The 21,603-nt window shown below is 35.3% G+C and overlaps 1 protein-coding gene across 1 annotated transcript; it reads left to right on the forward strand.

The window, feature by feature from the left end:
- The first annotated feature begins 313 nt into the window (after positions 1 to 313).
- LOC147070709 (speckle targeted PIP5K1A-regulated poly(A) polymerase-like) lies at positions 314 to 13,125 on the forward strand. The gene is made up of 5 exons (XM_085948899.1): positions 314 to 719; positions 2,420 to 2,627; positions 5,149 to 5,370; positions 6,713 to 6,946; positions 9,535 to 13,125. Exons 2-5 carry the CDS (start codon positions 2,561 to 2,563, stop codon positions 11,028 to 11,030), a joined length of 2,019 nt encoding a protein of 672 aa, XP_085805025.1. The 5' UTR covers positions 314 to 719; positions 2,420 to 2,560; the 3' UTR covers positions 11,031 to 13,125.
- Positions 13,126 to 21,603: the final 8,478 nt, after the last annotated feature.

Below are 21,603 nucleotides of genomic sequence, written 5' to 3' on the forward strand. Positions count from 1 at the left end.
TTAATGTTGAAAGCAAAAAATATGTTTTATAGACGGTCATAATTCCAAATCAAATTCTTATGTATATTTTTCTTAACTGGACCTAGGTAGGTAGGTAGGTAGGTATATTAAAATTAAGTTCATGAATGCAATCTTTTTCAAACTTGAAACAACCTCAAAAATCCCAAAAAATGGATCAATTATTAGGACTTAAAATCACACGATCGCAGTCCAAATTATGTCTATTAGATAATAAAAAAATATTTGATCAAATTATATTTTTTGTATTTTTTAATGCGAAAAGTATATTTAGCTTTGGCTTGGCAACTTTTGTACCGTAAAGTTTTGCTAAATTTTGGTTAGAAAATGACGCATGTATGACGTCTATATCTTCTCGTACAAATTACAAACAAACTTACAAACACTGAAACACAGCCTTTTATCCTTCATAATAATATTACATACGTTGTTATTTGTGAAGTATTATAGACAAAGAGGTTAATCTCACACATGACAATACGCAATAATCTTACTAGATGTGGAGTGTAGTTAAGTTTTAAAAAGTCAAAATTATTGTTTCTTTATAAGCAATTCGATTAGGTTATCCTTTCGGTTGTTGTTTTTCACACTTGTTTTGACAGCTGGATGAGTTAAATTTATTTACTTTAACAATTTATATGGTGTATAAAATTTGTTAGGGGACTGAATAGAGTCGAAATTTGTCTCTTATGATATGAAATGTAAGTATTCTGAGCTTCATTTACATTTCTTGTATTATCATCGTCGGCGTTAATTAGTTAATTTTCTTATACATACTCCGTTAAACGTGCATGGATTTATTGATGCCAGTACGTATTATTGCGAACAATAAATTAATGCACGTGTAACTCGTATTATCGTGCAAGTTGCAAGATTGCATGCATGGATCAAAAAAGTTCAGAATAGCGCCTGTACACGTGCATGGATTTATCTGCATCAATAGTGTGTATTTTAAACTATCGCGATAATAACTATTTACACGTAAAAGTGTTGATACTGTCTCTCCAATCTCATTTTTTAAGCGTAAGTGCGACGCGATGTTGTCATTGTATGGTGTTATTTTTGACGGTTCATAAATAATCGGTAAACGTCAAAATGTTCTGTGCGGTGTAGTTCGTATTTCTTCCGGCAGGTTCGCCACTATCGTTCTACTGCGCATGCGCATCCGCTATGCAAGTACCAATTATTGCGTGAAAATTCAGAAGCTTCTGAAGTTTTTTGATCCGTGCATGCAATCTTGCAACTTGGTCAATAATACGTGTTTATAGCGCCTGTACACGTACATGGATTTACTTGCACCAATAGTGTGTATTTTAAACTATCGCGATAATAACTGTTTACACGTAAAAGTGCTGACTGTCTCGCCAATCTCATTCTTCAAGCGTAAGCGAGATACGATGTTGTCATTGTATGGTACTATTTGACAGGTCGTGAAAATCGGTTAACCTCAAAATGAGTGCGCTGTGTAGTTCGTTTTTTTACTGGTAGGTTCACCACTATCGTTCTACTGTGCAGGCTTAGATATTGCACGGTTCAATTGTCGCTTGAAAACTTAGGCCGCGATAATATGTACTGTCAGCAGTAAAACCATGCACATATAAACAGGGAATTTCACATGCATTTTCTTGTTCATATTCACGCCATACACAGTTATTGTCTCATTGAAATGCTTAGTATGTATGTCCATTTTGCCTTCGATTTTCAATTGACTGGAATCTTTCAAATTTGATTTTCTCAAAAACACACAGCTGCGCGCGCATCCATTCTATACACAAGACTGATATAGGCCGCTATCGGCAGCTATCGAGGGTAGTTTTTCATTTTTTGTATCAAAGTATTAGCACTTATTGTAACAATTACAATAAGTTAGTTGTAAATGTTACAATAAATGCTGTGTTTTAACAGCACCTCTCTTGGCTGTGCTAATTTTTAGAGCGAGATAGACAGTTTTCACTATTTAGACGGCTAACTTATTGTAATTGTTACAATAAGTATTAATATTTCAATACAAAAAATGAGAAACTACCCTCGATAACTGCCGATAGCAGTCTTGTGTATAGAATAGATGCGCAGGACATGTAGTAAGTGTGCACTAACCCAGGGGTCGGCAGAAGCGGCTCTTTGCTTAGACGTTTGCAGCTCTTCAGACAAAACTCTAATTTCACCTCATCTCAAGCAGCCGTATAATGAGTTTATAAGATAGAGAAAATCGTAGAATCGGGGTTTCACTGTATGCGGCTCTCTGGTACCTTTGTTATCCTGTTTCCTTGACAATTTGGCTCTTCTCACTTGACATACTGCCGACCCCTGCACTAACCCATCGAATGTATCCAATTATTTTATGTCATTTAATTTGAGATATAAAAGTAATAATTATTTTTTGTGCTCATGTTCATTTCAGGTACCAGCATACAATGGTCTTCGCCAATACAAGAGACTGTCTTCAATATTGCAAACCATTTTGAAATATCGCATCGCCTACTATAGATGCTTATATTCCAAATGGTAATACTTGAGACTAGTATATTGAAGAATAAATAAAATGTCTATCAAACTTCAATTACAGATGAACCAAGTTGAGGAGGCGGAGAGAGAAATTCACGTCAGAGGTTACAAAAATTTTAATTAAACATTTTCTACACACTGATATATCTCTGGTACTACAGCCCCAGGTGGATTTTGACCTATTTCACACGCATTTTTGTTAGATGGCAATTCTTAGATCTATACTAGCCAAAAAACTCAACAGAGAAAAGACATTTAAAAATTTCTGTGGGCACCCAAGTTATTCTGCTGAATCAATGATACCATCACATGCCTGCAGGAAGATCTGTTCACTTCGATATAGTTGCAAAGTATCCTGCTGTAGTGTATTTGAATTTTGTTAGATAAGCAATATTTCTTGGATCTAATTAACCTTTTAGCAGCCCAGCTGATAATACTAGGTATAACTCCAGGGCCCAAGAATTAAATAATATATAAAAAAATTAATTACCAGTGGAAAATTTTATATCTAGCACTTACATATGATGAGACATCATTTGAAGTTCGTCGAAAGGGTTTTTCAATCATAATTTCATGAAAATGTCGGAAAATTTGCACCAAGGTTAGGGTTATCACAACACTGCGAATTTACAAGAAATAGTTCAAAAATATTTTTAAAAAATTCAAAAAAAAAAATTATTAAATTTATAAATTTTACAAGTACACATTTTTTTTGCAATATCGGTATTATTTTCGATATTATATTTTTGATAGACCAGTGTTCAGTAATTTTGTTGCGAGAATTACGTGACATGAGCATGCACACTCCCAAAAATGTGTATATATCATCGGTTGTGCAGTCTACCCACTCAGAACCGTGATATTTTTTGTAGCAAATTTAAATTGTTTATTTGTCTCTCCCACTATCATTTCAATAAAGGAAATGTGGATAAAACACTTGAAATAATCCATTTCAAGTGCATCCGAAGCTAAACTATCTGCTTTGCATCCCGATTCAGTATCATCGAATGAAAATGCGCGCGGGTTAAATAAATCCGATTTCCACTCAAATGTCGGCCTTTCAGTAGCTTCGGATGTAGTTGGTTCATTTTCTTCAACTTCCAAAGTATCGTCAACTTCATCAAATTCGGAATCATCACTATCGTCTTCAGATTCAATCGTTTCTAAAAGATTGTCAATTTCACTATCTTCACAATATTCATCCATTTTGAATTGGAAAAATTGGTAAACTAAACTCGTAAATATAACACTTTTGTTTGTCCAAATTGAATGCAAAGTATAAATAAAAATAGTCACAGTACTTAGTCACTCGACACAAATAAAATTTTCAATCTGAAAATATCGAAAATGTTTCAATTCAATCTAAAAGTAAACTCGTCAATATAACACTTGTATACGCAAATCATACGCAAAATAAAAATATAAATACTCACAACACTTCGTAACTCAACACAAATTAAATTTCAATAAGAAAAAATGCAAAATCTTTCAATTAGAACGCAAATCAGACTATCATCCCGATGACCAAGTATTACGCGATCGCGGGGCGAACTAATGAGTCAACAATTTCTCAGTACATGGGAAGAAATCGGTAACCCTGAATGGGCCTCTCGGGAATCCCCTTTATTCTCGCGATGTATTTGACTTTTCAAACGTTTCTGCCTGCAGAGCTTGCCCATAGATGTCAATACACGTATTAAAATTGAAAAAATAAATATATGACTCATATTAGGCGCAAAAACGGCGCGACGAGTTTCGCTCGTCACGGGCGCACGAAAGTAGATGCCCATGACGAGAACCACTCGTCAGTGGCTGTTAAAGGGTTAAGCTCGGGAAAAATCTGACCGTATATACGGTCATCTCTATAGCAATAACAAATTACGCGTTGTTCGTGGAGACAGTACTCTTCCAATTTTATTAGATTCAATACGTATTTTGGAAGTGTTTTAGGTACAAGTCAGTTTACAGCAAGCCAGGCGGGAACCGGCAAAATTCATGAATGAATGAAAATCTAACCTAACAAATAATCCAGTATATTGGTTATTTTCAAAATTTGTTTGCCGCTGGCTTTCTATAAACCGACAAGAACCGTGTTTTATTTAGACATAAATTCTCAGAACTAAACGACCGAAAGAGGTTGGACATCTTTAATATACGGCCATATATTTCCGATACAACATTTCACGGTGAAGTATGATACGGCGAACTGCATATGTACAAATTTCCGGACACGTTTAATAATAACTAATGCGATTGGAGATGGGATTTCTCTATGATGAAGCATCTAAAGAATGTTAATCAACATTGGCATATCAATGATTAAACAGACTTTCTGAATTGCTGACAATTGAAAAAGATTTACTTGAAAATGTACAGTTAACTGACATTTTGGAAAAATTCATTGCCAAGAATTATGTAACGCAAAATGCCTTTTGATTATGTACATTATTGACAGGCCTCACAGTACCTGTATCCTACAGAGTCTTAATTTCCTGGCCATATTATATGAAATAATTTATGTACAACACATGTTTTGTACACATAGTAAACTTTGTCAAGCATAGATCTTTATCGTCCATGCCGCGTATGCTTTGATTAATGAATGCCTATTGAAACACTTTGCAGGTTTTCACAAAAACACTGACGAGAAGGCGTTGACGAACTTTTTTGCAGCCGGTTTCGGCAAAGTGGAATCGGTAGACATCCTGAAAGATGTGGAAGGCCAGGCCGTCATACAGTTCCAAAAACATGAATCAGTCACCACTGCGAGTCAGTCCAGCAATAAGGTGTTTCTACACGGCAGCAAATTGACCATTACTGCTCGTAGGCCTTCACCTACCGATAAAGGTAAGCTTTAGTCAATAAATTATCATGGACCGAATAACCTGGAGAGACTGGTGGTTTTGGGTAGTCTCCAGGGAAGACAAAACACAGGAAGAGCGTCGGCTTGCTGAAGCGATCAAGTGAAGGAGTTGATTGGGGGCAACCTTCACTCTGCCCTGAGAGACACTACACCAGGGGTTCTTAACCTTTTTGCGGTAGCGGGCGCATTTGAGATTTGGGATAATAGTGGCGGGCGCACATCGGATTTCTAAAAATTTGTCAAAACATTATATTAAAATCGTTCGAATTTAAGATAATGTCATTTTGAATATCTAAAGTTTCTTCTTCAATTTTTGGTGTGTCTTCCTGAAGAATTTCCGCTATGGAATTAGCAATTTTAGTAATGTGTCTGTATTGAAAAGAAAAATGTAGCCATCGGTTCGATAATGGAAAATTGCTGGAATCATCGCTAAAAGCGTCTTAAGATGAGTAATAAATAATTTTACGTCAAAAATATTTTCACCAAACACTTTTTTCATCTTTGGAAAATGTAAGAGAATTTTTCAAAAAAATATTTACTAATCCAAAACTGTATTTTAGCTTTGAAGACATTTATAGAACTGATCATTTCTGCTATATCTTTAGTTTTTCCCTGAAGATCAAGATTTAAATTGTTTACAAATATCAGTCCTAATATAAGTCCATCAGCCAATGATGGTTATCTAATTGTTCAAATGTTTGACCTTTTAAAATGAAAATTTTTTAAATCTCAAATCTCAAAAATATGGTTATTTCGTTGCGATTTCAATAAATATTTTATTTCGTTATTTATTACTTTGTCGGGGGCGCACGAAAACGGCTCCGCGGGGGCATGTGTGCCCACGAGCACGCGGTTAAGAACCTCTGCTGTACACAATAGGTCAAATACGTTAAATAAAATCTGCAGTTTTGATTTGCAATTTTAAACGTTTCCACCAATGCTATGTGAACTATTACTATTTGTTACACAAGGAATAAATTTGTAAGAGCAAATCCAGACGTTTATGGTATGTGTGTCTTTGTATGTTTGATACATAGTAGTTATTTCAAGTTACCTATGTAAATTATACATTGCCCACTTAAGGTTTGGGGAAAATTGCATCATAACGATATAAAATCTCATTGGTTAAAAACCACTCCAAACTAATCATTCGATACCTCATTGGCTGCACACCAGTTAATACCAATACGCCGGCCAATGAATGGCCCTGAATACTTTGTACACAACAAATCTATGTGAATCTAGCTTAAAGCCTATCATTTATGGCATTTATGCATATGGTAAATCTATGGGATGGATTCAAAAGATATATTATTTTATTTTCAGCTGGTAACCGAACAAGTCCGCAAAATACTAAAAAAGCTACAGCTAGCAATGACAATAAAGGCAGTTCACCGAGTACAGCCGCGAGTGATGCAGTGGCTGGTCTGAGTCTGGTCGGAGACTTTGACAATCAATTGGGGATGCTGTGTCAGCAAGTCCTTCTCAATCAGCACGAGCACGGCAAGCTTCTCTTGGTCGGCAGGGTCCTCGAAGATGTAATTCAGGATAATTTTCCAGGTAGAGTTGAAATTTGATTTATTGGGTTAGATGGACAAACTTTATTCCTGGTTAATCCAGTTAAACTAAAGAATTATTATCAATATTCTCATATCAGTTACCCCGTTTCACTACACGTGACAATTACAGGTCAGAATCACACTATAAATATGATAATAGTGGACCACGTAGCACTTTTCAGTAGGACACACCGCTTCCTCAATGATGTACCCAAGTCCATTATTTTATATAACACAAGGACCACAAAAATAAGGGAAGAGGGTTATGTTTATTTATTTAAGGAAACAAAACACTGGACATAGCAAATGTAAATTCAAGACATTCACAACATGAAATTTACACTATAACAAATATTACCCTCACAAGAGAGAAGAAGAGAATATCACACCGTGAGTGTAAAACCAAGGCATCTGCAAAAGACATATTTTGGATATATTAGGGTTTGAAGTCTTCGTTTTGTTAGGAGAAATAGAGTTTCTAAAAAAACCATAATAATTGGTTTATACGAGGGTGGGTCAATAAGTCCTTAGAAAAGCCGACAGGTGGCGCGACTAGTACTGTAAGCGGTTTGTTTTCATGCAGCGGCACTACCGATTCAGTATGCTGCGAAGTTTCAATCAGATTGGTCGGGTTGTTGTGTGTTTCTCGTACATTTAAAAAAAAAAAATTTGCTTGTTTACAAAAATGGAGAAAATTGAGTTTAGAGCTGTTATTAAACATTTTAATATAAAAGGGTTAACAGCAAAGGAAATAAAAAATGAGTTGGATTTAGTTCACGGCACATCTGCTCCTTCACTTGCAACTATTTATAACTGGTTAAATGAATTTAAACGTGGTCGTACATCAACAAAGGATGAACCACGCTCAGGACGTCCTGTAGAGGTGACTACACCAGAAATGATCAATAAAATCCACGATATGGTGTTAAGTGACCGAAGATTAAAGTTGAGATAATTGAGGTTACAGGGATCTCAAAAGGTAGCGTCATTTCTATTTTACATGACAAATTGGGCATAAAAAAAAATTCTGCAAGATGGGTGCCGCGTTTGCTCACAGTCGACAATAAACGCAATAGGGTGGTGGCCTCTAAAGCCCTGTTGTCGCTCATGCAACGCAATCCGGATGAATTTTTTCGTCGCTTTGTGACTGTAGATGAAACATGGATACACCACTATACTCCCGAGACGAAAGAACAGTCAAAGCAGTGGATTGCGAAAGGCGAACCATGTCAAAAGAAGGCGAAAACCGTAAAATCAGCTGGTAAGGTTATGGCCACTGTATTTTGGGATGCACGTGGAATTATTTTCGTTGACTATTTGGAAAAAGGAAAAACAATAACAGGGGATTATTATGCATCTTTATTGGACCAGCTAAAAAACAAAATTGAAGAAAAACGGCCTCATTTAAACAGGAAAAAAATCCTCTTTCATCAGGACAATGCCCGTGTTCACACATGTTTACGATCAATGGCTAAAATTGAAGAATTGAAGTTCGAATTGGTCGACCACCCACCGTATTCGCCAGATTTAGCCCCCAGTGACTTTTTCCTTTTCCCAAACTTAAAAAAATGGCTAAGTGGACAACGTTTTTTTTCAAATGAAGAAGTCATCGATCGGACAAATGCTTATTTTGAGGACCTTCCGAAAACTTATTTTTCTGACGGTTTAAAAAAAATGAGAAACGTCTAACCAAGTGTATTGAGCTCCAAGGAGATTATGTTGAGAAATAAAAAAAAATACAAAAATAAAAACTGTTTTAATGCTTTTTTCTAAGGAATTATTGACCCACCCTCGTATCTACATTCTATTGCATGTTCTTTCAGTTACTTCAGTTTTACATTATCAAGTTCACGACTTTTGCAATTATTGTTTTGCATTTAATCTTGAAATTGAAAAATTTGAAGATACCTTGGTTTTACACTCACGGTGCGATATATGAGGCGTCTAATTACAAAAAGCGACAAGTCCACAATTCAATATTTTCGGGAAACAACGTTTTTATGTTTCAAGCTTAAATTATTTGTTTTAACGTGAGATTATTTTTTCCGTTGTATTCTATGTCGAAATTAGAACCAAATGGCAATTTGTTTTAGCCGATAAACTCTTAAATGTAATAAATATAGGCAAAATAAAATTGTATGTAGCGCTATTTGTAGCTAACTTTTTAATTTACTCCGCATAAGGCACATATTTCCGTGGCACTGTCATGAGTGTACCAGATGCTACAGCATGGGAGACGCCCTTTTCAATATTGAACGTTCCCTTATTGGTTGACTTAAACACGCGCGAAATCAACCAAGCTTTAAATAATATGAAACACGGACTTGGCGCTTTTTGTAATAAATCGCGACTTTCGTAGGGTTATGTCGCGTTTTGGAATTTATAGATCAATACATATTGTGTAAAATTATACAAAGAATACGTGCGTATTTTTTCTCGATTTTGACCAAATGTGGACTTATCGCTTTTTGGAATTAGACGCCTCATATATAAATAATAATATTAAAAAAAAAACATAAGTACAATTTTATACAGAAAAATAAAATTTCGAATACAAAATATTATCTTCATAGTGTGATTTTATTTCAGGTTGCCGAGTTCTTTGCTTCGGGTCTGCCGTCAGCGGGCTTGCGCTCAAGGGCAGCGACCTGGATTGCTTCGTCCAACTACCCGAAAACCTCAAAAGGCAAGTGTGCCTTGGTAGATCGTCTGAGGACGCCCAACGGTTTCTGGTCAACCGGACAAGGAAACGATTGTATTCCTTTCATCACATGTTCGGTAATATCGTCTCCATACCCAACGCCAGGATACCCATAGTCAAGTTCATTCACAAACCGTCGGGCCACAGTTGTGATGTCAGCTTTAAAAACTTATTTGGTATAAGCAATACGTTTCTGATCAAATTTTTGCTGAACACGGACCCGAGGCTTTTACCATTGTTTACGTTCATCAAATATTGGGCGAAACATCATAATATTATAGGCAATGGGAAAATGACAAGTTACTCCTTGACAATGCTGATTATTTTTTATTTGCAACAGCTGGAGAAACCGATGATTCCTCCATTGATTTTCTTACAACGCGATCGTTCATTTGATATTTACGAAGAAGGTTGGAATTGCGGTTTCGATTTGACATTTGAAACGTTTCCAAGTACGCAAAATGATTTGTCATTATCGACGTTAGTGTTAGGTTTCTTTCATTACTATTCGGAGTTCAATTTCAAAACACACGTTGTTTGCACATTGACTGGAAATAGTATTGAGAAATCTAAATTTCTCTCTAACACTTCGCAGCTACCGGATGAAATGGAAAATTACATTTACAATTTAAATAACGGATATGTTGAAAAATTTACTTCCAATAAACCAATGTGCGTGCAGGACCCGATCGTTCTGTCAACGAACACCACGCGAGGCGTCACAATACAATTGGTGAAATTGTTCCAGTCTCACTGCGATCTGGCCATCGATAATATATCAACGTCACTCGACAACAACACCGCCGGTTCGTTGATATCCACTTTACTAAACCAAAAAGCACCCGAAGAAAAGGGCCGTGTTTGCAAACAAACGTTTAATATTAAAATACCTGACACCATTCTTACGAAATTCGGCGGGAAAGTATCCGGTGCCCCCGTAGCGAATCTCATTACAAACTTGTCAAAAGTTGTTTTGGATATTTTTAAAAATATTTTGCATTGTAAGAGTCAAGGTAATGTAAATATTCCGCCTATGCCCCGCACTAATGCCTCTGTTTATATCTGTTATCAATGTGCTGTCGTCTATAATGTGTGGGATCCGAGGAAGGATATCGATGTGTCGAGTATTGAAGGAGAATCTTTTATGGATCATCAATCCTTGATATCGGCGAAGATTATCGAAGGTATAGAGAAACCGGAGGAACAAGGCGATGCACTGTTTCATTTCGGTATGAATTTGAAACTCAGTGATGCTGGAAATTCATTTGTTCTCCGCATTAAAAGTAAAACCTGTCCTGCAAGTATTTTCTCCGGATTCGTTAACTTCTTTCATGTAACATTAAAATCAGCCGTACATCATCATTTAGACCTGTCGTCTGAATGACCATTTTCTCTTTTGTAACGATCATATTAATAATATTGATTGATCAAAATCAAAGTACTGTATAAGACTAGTGAGTGACAGGCCTCTTGGAGACACCGTATGCTTACCACATGCCAGTGGCGAACGATGGAGGTAGGCTGATAAGATTCGACATAAATAGTGCACACTAAACATTGTCAGTCATACTTATTCGTTTACACTGAACTAAGAATACAATTTACAGAATTCTGTAAATGAATAAATGAATTCAGCATTTTCAGAAATTCTGATAATGCTGGTTAGTTTTTAAAATTCAATTAACCAAACCTTAATAGTTTAGGTATGCTATGGGCGATTGGACAAAAATAGTGCACACTTTTTCAGTCGTACTGTTTTTGTTTAATTAAGAATACGCCCTGCCTAAACCAAACCAAATCAATAAAAAATATTCGTATACCTATAAAATATCTAAAAAAATTATGTATGGTTTAATGGTATAATATTTTAAATATTTTATAGAGAAACGAATATTTGTTGACTACATTATTATCTACTGGCTCGGATTAAGCAGGGTTTAATTAAAAATTTAAAAGCTAACAAACACTATCTACACATTGTAGTCTTAGTTCAATGAAAACAAATACATTTGACAGACAAAGTTTAGTCTGCACTATTTATGTCGGATCTTAACAGGCTACCTCCACCCTTCGCCGCCGCCACATGCTCCATATGTGTTTAGAGAACAATCATGAAAAACTATTTTTTATAAAATGTATACAGCACTTCTTATTCGCCACATACCATAACAATTATTTTACAAGACGTGTTTCGCTTACAAGGTACTATTTAACCATGAACATGCACAGATGCAATTTCTTTTAGTGCGTCGGGCAAGACGGGCTGCTGCTCCGTGTGCAGAAATTGAGTTTAATCATACGTGCAAAAATACAAACGGACAGTTTACGTATGTCAAGAATTATTAGTGATAATTTAATTGATGAATATTATTGAGTTGTTGGTCGAAGAAGCGGTTTTTCTGAATAAATTGTTATTTGTTAACACAAAAGTGTTATTTCCATGCAATAGGTCAATGTTTTTGATATTGTTTCAACTGAAGCTGAAAGATTTCCCAGGGAGCTGCAAATTTTTTTTTTAAATAAAATTTAATTTAAGATTTATTCATTTTTAAACATCATATTATGAGATCAGCTATTATTATTTTGTGACATTATTTTTTTATCATGATTAACTTTTACTTAATAATATGCAAGTAATACTTCCATATGATTTTGATTTTTTAAAATTTAGTTTATACTAGTTCTATGTCATTATAGGTAAATCATTATACAGCAGCACCATGGGCATGGTAAAAGCACCCTGCACTTTTAGTGGTATTGTTATTGTTACCATTGAAACAGGCATTGCAGCAAACAATTCCAATACACCCACGAATCGCCTATGGTGCCAATGTATAATGATTTATCTATACCAAACGTACGGGATAATTCAGTTCCGTTGACTGGATGCGAGCACCATTTGGACAAATCGTTATTCAAATTGTAACATATGTGTATTTCTTTTGTGTTTTATCCATGTCGTGTCCAGATGTCCGTCGTCTATTGTCCCATCGTTCAGTGATAAAAATCAATCAATAATAAATATTTAATTTATTATAACTAATTCTGTACCTAGTAGGTAGGATAATAAGTTGTCTAGTAATAATATTATTGCCTATCGTTGTTTTTGGGCTCGATACCTGATAGCCATGTTTTGTCTGTTATGTAGAGAAGTAAATGCAATATTTACAAAAAGATATTAATGTACATAAATATTAGAATATTGTATGTAAATTTAAACATGTTTTTCACTTTGTTAAATAAACTTAGTTTTTTGTTATCGTAATTGCATACCAGCATCCGTTTTCGGTACTGTGGGTCCCAGGTTCGAATCCTGGGTCTGGCAAATACACGTTTATTTTTTTCAATGTGTGTTTGTAGTCAAGAGTGTAGACTTAATAAGTTGAGCAAGTTGCCAACACCCATTTATCGTAAAAACAAAAAAAAATGTTACATACCTCCACTCTGTTGAAGCCCATATGATCTTCTTATTATAGGATATGGTTAAAAAAAATTTAAAAAAACATAATAAACTTCACACCTGGTGAAGAGCGGTATGGCGTTTGGATCCCACATCCCCAACGGGTTTTGTGAGTGGCTGATAATCGTTCTTTGTATTATTGATGTAAGTATGGATATTGAGCTGAAACAGTTGTGAGGAATCGTTACGTTTGACCCCCCCCGCACGGCTGTTCACCTTTCAGCTGTAGCCGTAGGAGGCATTTATGGTTAGGTATGATATCGGTATCGATACTTTGTCAGTATCAAATCTTTTGATACCTTTTCTATAGTTGAAATATTTAAATGTTGATTGATGATTGATGATAATAATGCATTCAAATATTTTTAGTATACAGTACTCTCTCAGTAATCCGCCGCTCGTTTATCCGACAACTACTATAATTCGCCGTTATTTTTACTAGTTGAAAGCACAAAATTAAGCTTAATAATCCGACGGTATTCGTATGTCAATTCAGTAGTCCGCCACGTGCCAATATTATGAGCTGTCCGCCGTCTAGCCCAATTCCGCTGACCATTAAATTTAACCTGAGTCAATAATATTATAGTTTTCTTTCAGTTAGTCCTTTACGTATAATATCTATGGTTAGTCTGCTGTGTATTCTAGCAACTGACGCATGTGTTTCTGTTTGTTTCCTTCTGCCACGTTCTTTGTTTGAATAAGTTCGAAAGCGTAAACATGACACGTTAACTTTAAAACAAAAATTGGAAATTTTACGAAAGATAGATAGCGGTGCTTTTTTTACTGACGTTGTTAAAATATACAATATTGGTCGCTCAACTGTTAATGATATAATAAAGAACAAAAGCAAGATTGAAGATTATGTGGCCGCTTTCACTAATTCGACACTTGTCTGGTTTTTGGGGTGGTGGATTACTAACTGAGAGAGTACTGTATAGTATTTATTATTGATAATTTTCTTTTGATACAATACCTACTGCTATCAGGTATCAATAATTTTTCTTTCGACATGACGGCCCTATATATCGTCGGTGTTTTGTAAAAAGGGCGAATCAACCATTTTGGCGAAATCGAGATTTTAATGAAAACACAATATGTACCCCACTAGCTTTGTTCTGTAAAAACGGCGAATTTGTATCTCCACAGGAAAGCACTTAAAAACGATAATCGACTAAAATTAAATTAATTAAAATTACGAAATAAAAAGCAGATGTGACATATTAGGCCTTTTAAAATATTATATGATAATACCTATTATACTGACAGTATTCTTTCTAAGCTTTATTATAAACTTGTTAGATATTTATAATCGTTCACAGGTAATAAACAAATAAATGTCAAAAGTTAAAAATCCTCCTCCTGTAAAATAGCATTTTGGTTAATTCGCCCTTTTTACAAAACACCGACGATATGGGGAGTGTGTATTGTGCGGTGTAGAGAGTCAGAAAAGTTACTCCGACACGTGTTTCTGTATTTTTACACCATTTAGATTAAGTTAAACACGTCAATTTATGAATGCAGAAATACTCTGAGAAGTTGAAGATAAACTGAACTGTTAGGCCCAAGAATAAAGGAAAAAGTGACGAGCACAGCTGTTGCGTGGTGTCTTTTTTCCTCTGTTCTTAATTTCCATAGTTCTGTTTATCACTGTTCTGTTTTGTCACCATTCTGTTATAAATATGTTGTTTTTATTCATGATACCTTATGTTTGCTAAACATAATGATGAAGACAAAAAGAAGACATTTTCTTGTATAGTGAGTTCTCGAGATACGACGGGGTTCAGATCCGCCACCTGGGTCTTAAATTGAAATGGTCGTAAGTCGAATTTCAATATAACAAGCAAGTGCTTGCTGAATATGGCGGTGTATCTTTGCAGTTTCTATCGGAGTCCATATTGTCAAATTTTTGAATTGCATCATTGATTTGTCTAAAAACGGCAGCCATGCCTTCTGTCTTCAGCACAATTTTTTTGGGTTATTCAAGTTTATCTAGTTTTTTCATAGCTAAAATTTTAAATGCTATGCCTTTTTCATCACAATATTTCTTCACTTCTGGAATGAAACAGTTCTCAAACCAGTCTTGAAAGGGGCATTATGCCTTTTTATTCCAACGATAATGTAGCGGTAAAGTAGACTTATCGATTCCTTTGAAGGCTCTTGGGATTTTTAGAATGATAAATCAAAAATGGCTTCAGTTTATAACCAGTGACATTTCCACCCAGGAAACTCAGAAATAATGGGAACTGAAATATCTAACGGGTGGAGAAATAGGCAACCGATCTCGACTGTGAAAAAATATGGGAGAAACTTATACACGTTTGAAGAATACGCTTGCATTTCTTTCTGACAACACTGCTCTCGTTTTATGCATTGACGCTCACTCAATATTGGTTGCAACACTATAATGCGTGGTTCATTTTCGTAGAACATTCGCACATTCAAAACCTTGCGTTAAATTTATTATTTTTTTCTGTGTTTCCACCCAACAAAAGGGTTACACGATTTTTACACGGTTTAAAGCCGAGCATGCACGTAGGTATTATTTGAATATATCGATAGCTTTAAAAATATTTCAAACCAGCTGGAGCTTGCATTAAAATTTTGTTACAGTTGTCACTTTCCTTCTTCAAATTTTAGGGATGATTTAAGTTCCCGTAACAAGCCTGACATTGTTTTCCCGCCCTCATGATGTTTTATTATTTTTATTTTCATCCCTAAGTCCATCTTCTTATTTTTATTACTCTTATTAGCTATTTCTGAGAGTAAAAAAATCACAAATCAATTATGTAAAAACAAAGTAAATCGCAATCGATTGCATCAAATGTTCGTCGTACGTGCGAATAGTTATAAGTCAACGTGGTCGTAAATTGAGAACTCACTGTACTAGTATGTCTTATTATTTATTGGATTTTAGTTTTGCGGAAATCTAATACACTATTAAAACAAAAATTTACACATAACACACATGAAAACATTGGAAGTGCTTTTTTATTTTATGACTGACTTCATTTGTAAAGGTAATAATAAAATGTGACATAATAAAAATATGTTTTCATACTCATATGTGTTTTAATGAAAATAATCTTCTAAAGATGTCGGAATCCAATATTCACAATAATTATTAATAACTTTTAAGTATTATAATTATTTAAAAATAATGATTTTATTATTTGGTAAGTATATTCCAAGATTCAGTGGAGATAATAGTTTCTCAAAAGTTCATCCATTTGGTCCCGAGATGCCATGTCTCAGAGAATATGTTGGTAGACCTTACGACTCAACAGCAGCCTGCTATGCCTATGCGGATTTCAAGTTCTTAGACTGTCATCTTCGATATGTGTTCCGGATGCCACCAGAGAGTGCGAGACTCCACACAGCCAAGACATCTCTTTGGATTCTGTCACCATAGCTGACCCTTCCCCGCCCTCAGTGCTGAAAAACCAAAGAATTGGGTCTTATATACATTAGTTCTGTTATGAAAATTGATATTATTTTGCAACCGCATCAGGCATGGTTAAGTTGGTAAACTCCACAAATATTAAGATTGCTCACTTGCCACTCCGATTTTGCTGGTCTAGCAATGGCGATCATTTTTTATGTTTATTGTAGTTACTTACTCGAGTGCGGCTTTACACAATTTTTCAACTTAATAATGATGCTGGAGTGGCTGTTTATATTTGTGTCCGGAAATTTGTACATATGCATTTGCCACCCTTTATAATGTGACGCCCCTATGCAATGCATGTCCTGCCTACTCCCATGAGACGTCGCTGAGGACGAGACTCAGACGGGTGATAAAAATTATGCATAAATTATTAGTAATCTCGTGTCAAAACTTGAGTAAATACACTACAATACATATACATTTTATTATTTTTCATGGTTATCATCGTTGAAATTTTGGGTTCTTGTAGGCTTACATGAAGCCAGCGGCAAACAAATTTTGAAAATAGCCGATATACTGGATTATTCGTTAGATTTGGTTAGGATTTCATTCTTGAATTTTGTCAAAATCGACTATGCAAATTGGTGCGTTTCCCGCCTGGCTTTCTGTAAACTGACTTCTACCAAATTTTTATATATCAATATAATATACAGTAGGCGCTCGGTAATCCGGCACCCATATTTTTTCACTTATGCCGGATTATTGGATTTCTATAGGAAATAATTCAAGATCGAGCACCGAACTGCCGAGCGAACGGCTCTCCGCTCTGTAATCCGGCAGTTTAATGTGAAACCTGCCGGATTATAGAGCAGGAGAGCTGAGTTGCAAAGTCCCGGACTATTGGATGTGCCGGATTGGTGAACGCCGGATTACTGAGCGCCTACTGTATCTTTAAATGCATACAGTGTATTGGCGCTGCAGGCGAGAATTCTGAAATACAAGTTATATAAACTAAGTAAACTAAACTTACTATATATATGTCCAAAATTAATGGGCAGGGCAATATAACACACATGTGACAAATCAATAAATAGTGTAGAATCTATCCTGTGTCACTGTAACGTTAACGTCCAAGTTTTGAATGCTTTGATAGACATACAATGAGTATTATGTAGTAGAATAGTCGGTGACACTCATTACTGAAATCTGATTTTCTTCATTCCTTGCTGCTACCAGCTATATGTAAAAGTAAAACTTCCGCTACTGCAATAATATTTAAAACACAATATTTGACCAAGCTATACTTTCAAAATGGTACGTTGCTTAAAAATAGGTCAAGTTAAACATTTTGTTTAATTGAACTGTTTTAGAGTTTACTTTTTTTACAAGTTGTTATGAATGCTCGCAGAACCCCGGTTGGGATCAATGTGTTATACGTCTGGTTATAATATACGAGGGTGGGTCAATAAGTCCTTAGAAAAGCCGACAGGTGGCGCGACTAGTACTGTAAGCGGTTTGTTTTCATGCAGCGGCACTACCGATTCAGTATGCTGCGAAGTTTCAATCAGATTGGTCGGGTTGTTGTGTGTTTCTCGTACATTTAAAAAAAAAATTTGCTTGTGGAAAATGGAGAAAATTGAGTTTAGAGCTGTTATTAAACATTTTAATATAAAAGGGTTAACAGCAAAGGAAATAAAAAATGAGTTGGATTTAGTTCACGGCATATCTGCTCCTTCACTTGCAACTATTTATAACTGGTTAAATGAATTTAAACGTGGTCGTACATCAACAAAGGATGAACCACGCTCAGGACGTCCTGTAGAGGTGACTACACCAGAAATGATCAATAAAATCCACGATATGGTGTTAAGTGACCGAAGATTAAAGTTGAGTGAGATAATTGAGGTTACAGGGATCTCAAAAGGTAGCGTCATTTCTATTTTACATGACAAATTGGGCATGAAAAAAATTTCTGGAAGATGGCTGCCGCGTTTGCTCACAGTCGACAATAAACGCAATAGGGTGGTGGCCTCTAAAGCCTTGTTGTCGCTCATGCAACGCAATCCGGATGAATTTTTTCGTCGCTTTGTGACTGTAGATGAAACATGGATACACCACTATACTCCCGAGACGAAAGAACAGTCAAAGCAGTGGATTGCGAAAGGCGAACCATGTCCAAAGAAGGCGAAAACCGTAAAATCAGCTGGTAAGGTTATGGCTACTGTATTTTGGGATGCACGTGGAATTATTTTCGTTGACTATTTGGAAAAAGGAAAAACAATAACAGGGGATTATTATGCATCTTTATTGGACCAGCTAAAAAACAAAATTGAAGAAAAACGGCCACATTTAAACCGGAAAAAAATCCTCTTTCATCAGGACAATGCCCGTGTTCACACATGTTTACGATCAATGGCTAAAATTGAAGAATTGAAGTTCGAATTGGTCGACCACCCACCGTATTCGCCAGATTTAGCCCCCAGTGACTTTTTCCTTTTCCCAAACTTAAAAAAATGGCTAAGTGGACAACGTTTTTTTTTAAATGAAGAAGTCATCGATCGGACAAATGCTTATTTTGAGGACCTTCCGAAAACTTATTTTTCTGACGGTTTAAAAAAAATTGAGAAACGTCTAACCAAGTGTATTGAGCTCCAAGGAGATTATGTTGAGAAATAAAAAAAAAATACAAAAATAAAAACTGTTTTAATGCTTTTTTCTAAGGAATTATTGACCCACCCTCGTAGCACCTCCCTGTTCGAATGTAACACAGTGTTATAGCGGGAATTGATGGACACATTGATTTTGTTTCATAAATGACAGTCGATCGTAGTGGACTTTGAAAGAGGCGATATAATTTTCATGTAGAGATTTTAATAACGAATCGATTGATATATATTATATCTTAATTATTTCAAAAAGGTGTATTGGATCGAGCCTTCACATGACTTAATTGTTGAACAAGTCAGTAGTGTGTACTGCAATATAGTCAGACATTCACAATGTCTTTGTTTACGTGGAACATGTGTGTCATTTGAGGATCCCATCCTGACTCCATAGAGATATTATAGTATTGGATATAAAATACGATTACATTGATGACTCAAAACAGAGTGCAACTTTTGACCATTTTTTTGATAGTATCTACAACTATGAACGATCTACAACAATCTACAACGAATTAAACATTCATACTATTTCTTAGGTAGGTAGTAGGTTTGTTATATCAGCATTTATTTCTCTTAAAATCATCTCGTTTTGTCTTAAGGCTAAATGAATGTGTGCTACCAGTGGTCACGAATGCATGTCAAATATGGATCCTTAATGTCTTAATAAATGAAAGACCAAAAGAAACCAATGGAAAATGATGCACAATCAAGAAATGAAATTGCAATGAATTAGACATGTCGTTCAGCAATGTTCATACAGTGGTACTCCTTCAATAAAGGATGAACTCATAAAGTTCGGTGGATGTACGTGGCAGCGACGGCCTATTAGTTCATTATAATAATGTAAAATAAATAAATTTGATTTGAAAAGTGGGATGGGGATTAGGGGATGCCTTCATCCAGCGGTGGATCAACTGAAATCAACAATGTAGACCTCTAGGTACCTAGAGTTTTTAATCTTGTGGCGGAAAAGGAAGTGAATCCCATTGCACTGTTGTAAAGGAGAAAATGATGAGAATTTATTAAGAATTAGTTATTTCAGCTCCAATTCGAATTGTGGCAACAGTGAAAGGGAAGTGAAGACATTATGGTACCTAACAAGAATAAAAATGACTGCTGGGGGTCTCATTATCGAAGTGTAAAGTTTCGCAGCGCATATGTAGGGTAAGGTAATTTGGTGATAGTTTCTATTATTACGTGTATTCAAATAACCTGGCGTCCAAAAACTTTCAAGAATAAGTCATAGATGTATATACTATTCTTTGACTTGGAAACATTATTTTCAAAGTGTTATCAGTTATAAGTTGACGTACACGTGTTTTTATAGAACACTTTTCGGAGAATTGACACATTTTTCAAATAAAATCTTTCTTTTTCCAACATTTAAGCTATATCAAGGTAATATTTATACTATTTATGTTTTATAATGGTTTTTCATAGTGCATGGCCTATTATATTTTTCCATTAATACGGTTTTGTTATTACTTAGTGAATTTAAACTTTACAGGCTTACAAATATCATAGAAATTTTAGGAGATTTGTCATTTTTCGACAGTTCATTTTTAGGCCACTATTAGGTGTTTTTAAAAATGAATAAACCAGTGAAAAAAATTACAACAAATTATTTTATATTGTCTTACGGGTGTTTAATTATGTTTTAAAAATTAATTCCTGGTTATATAGACTATCACCAAATTACCTACCACATTTTTGTTTGCACCTAAATGAGGAAAGAGAAGTGAAGGTGACAACAAATGTTGCAGAACGTATTCATTTGTTGGTATACAAATAGCGGCAGACCTGGTAAGGGAAGACAAAAATTGACAACTTATTTCTAAGAACGAGGGAGAAGACAGAAATTCAACGAAGAATTTTTCAAAAATAGGAAGGCCTTTTCCATTGACAGTAGAAAATGAGCAAAAATTGGTCACATATATAAATAATATGCAGGTGTTGGGCTTCAGATTGACCGTTTTGGAGATAAGGGAAATGGCTCATAAAAAATCCAAGTCTGTGGGTCGCGATGCTTTGTTAAGCTCAGAAAGTGATTCAGCCAGTTAGTGGTGGTGGAGTCAATTTTAAGCTAGATATAGTTTTATCAGTGCGTGTGCCTGTGAAAAAGAAAAGATATTCTTCGGCAAAATGCCTAACTCCAGTTGGAGAGGAGCAACCAGACGTAGCTGCAGAAGAACGAGTAGTTGTGGTAAAACAACATGGATGATCTCGAGTTTCTTCACTTCCTCCGCAAGCGACTTCAAAAAACCAATCACAACAAAGTGACGACGAATGAATTTGTGGAATATCTGAGAAAACAAATTCTCATGACACTAAGAAAATGGAGCAAAATGGATTGAATGTTGTTTTTGTATGGAAAAATATCATGAAAAATGTAAAACTGGTGCCATTGACAACGTATTTATGTGCGATTTTGTGCAAATTATGATGC

This window comes from Rhyacophila brunnea, unplaced genomic scaffold (genome assembly GCF_057557595.1).
Source record: "Rhyacophila brunnea isolate RB1 unplaced genomic scaffold, BYU_Rbru_1.0 scaffold_21, whole genome shotgun sequence".
In the NCBI taxonomy this organism is placed as follows: Eukaryota; Metazoa; Arthropoda; class Insecta; order Trichoptera; family Rhyacophilidae; genus Rhyacophila; species Rhyacophila brunnea.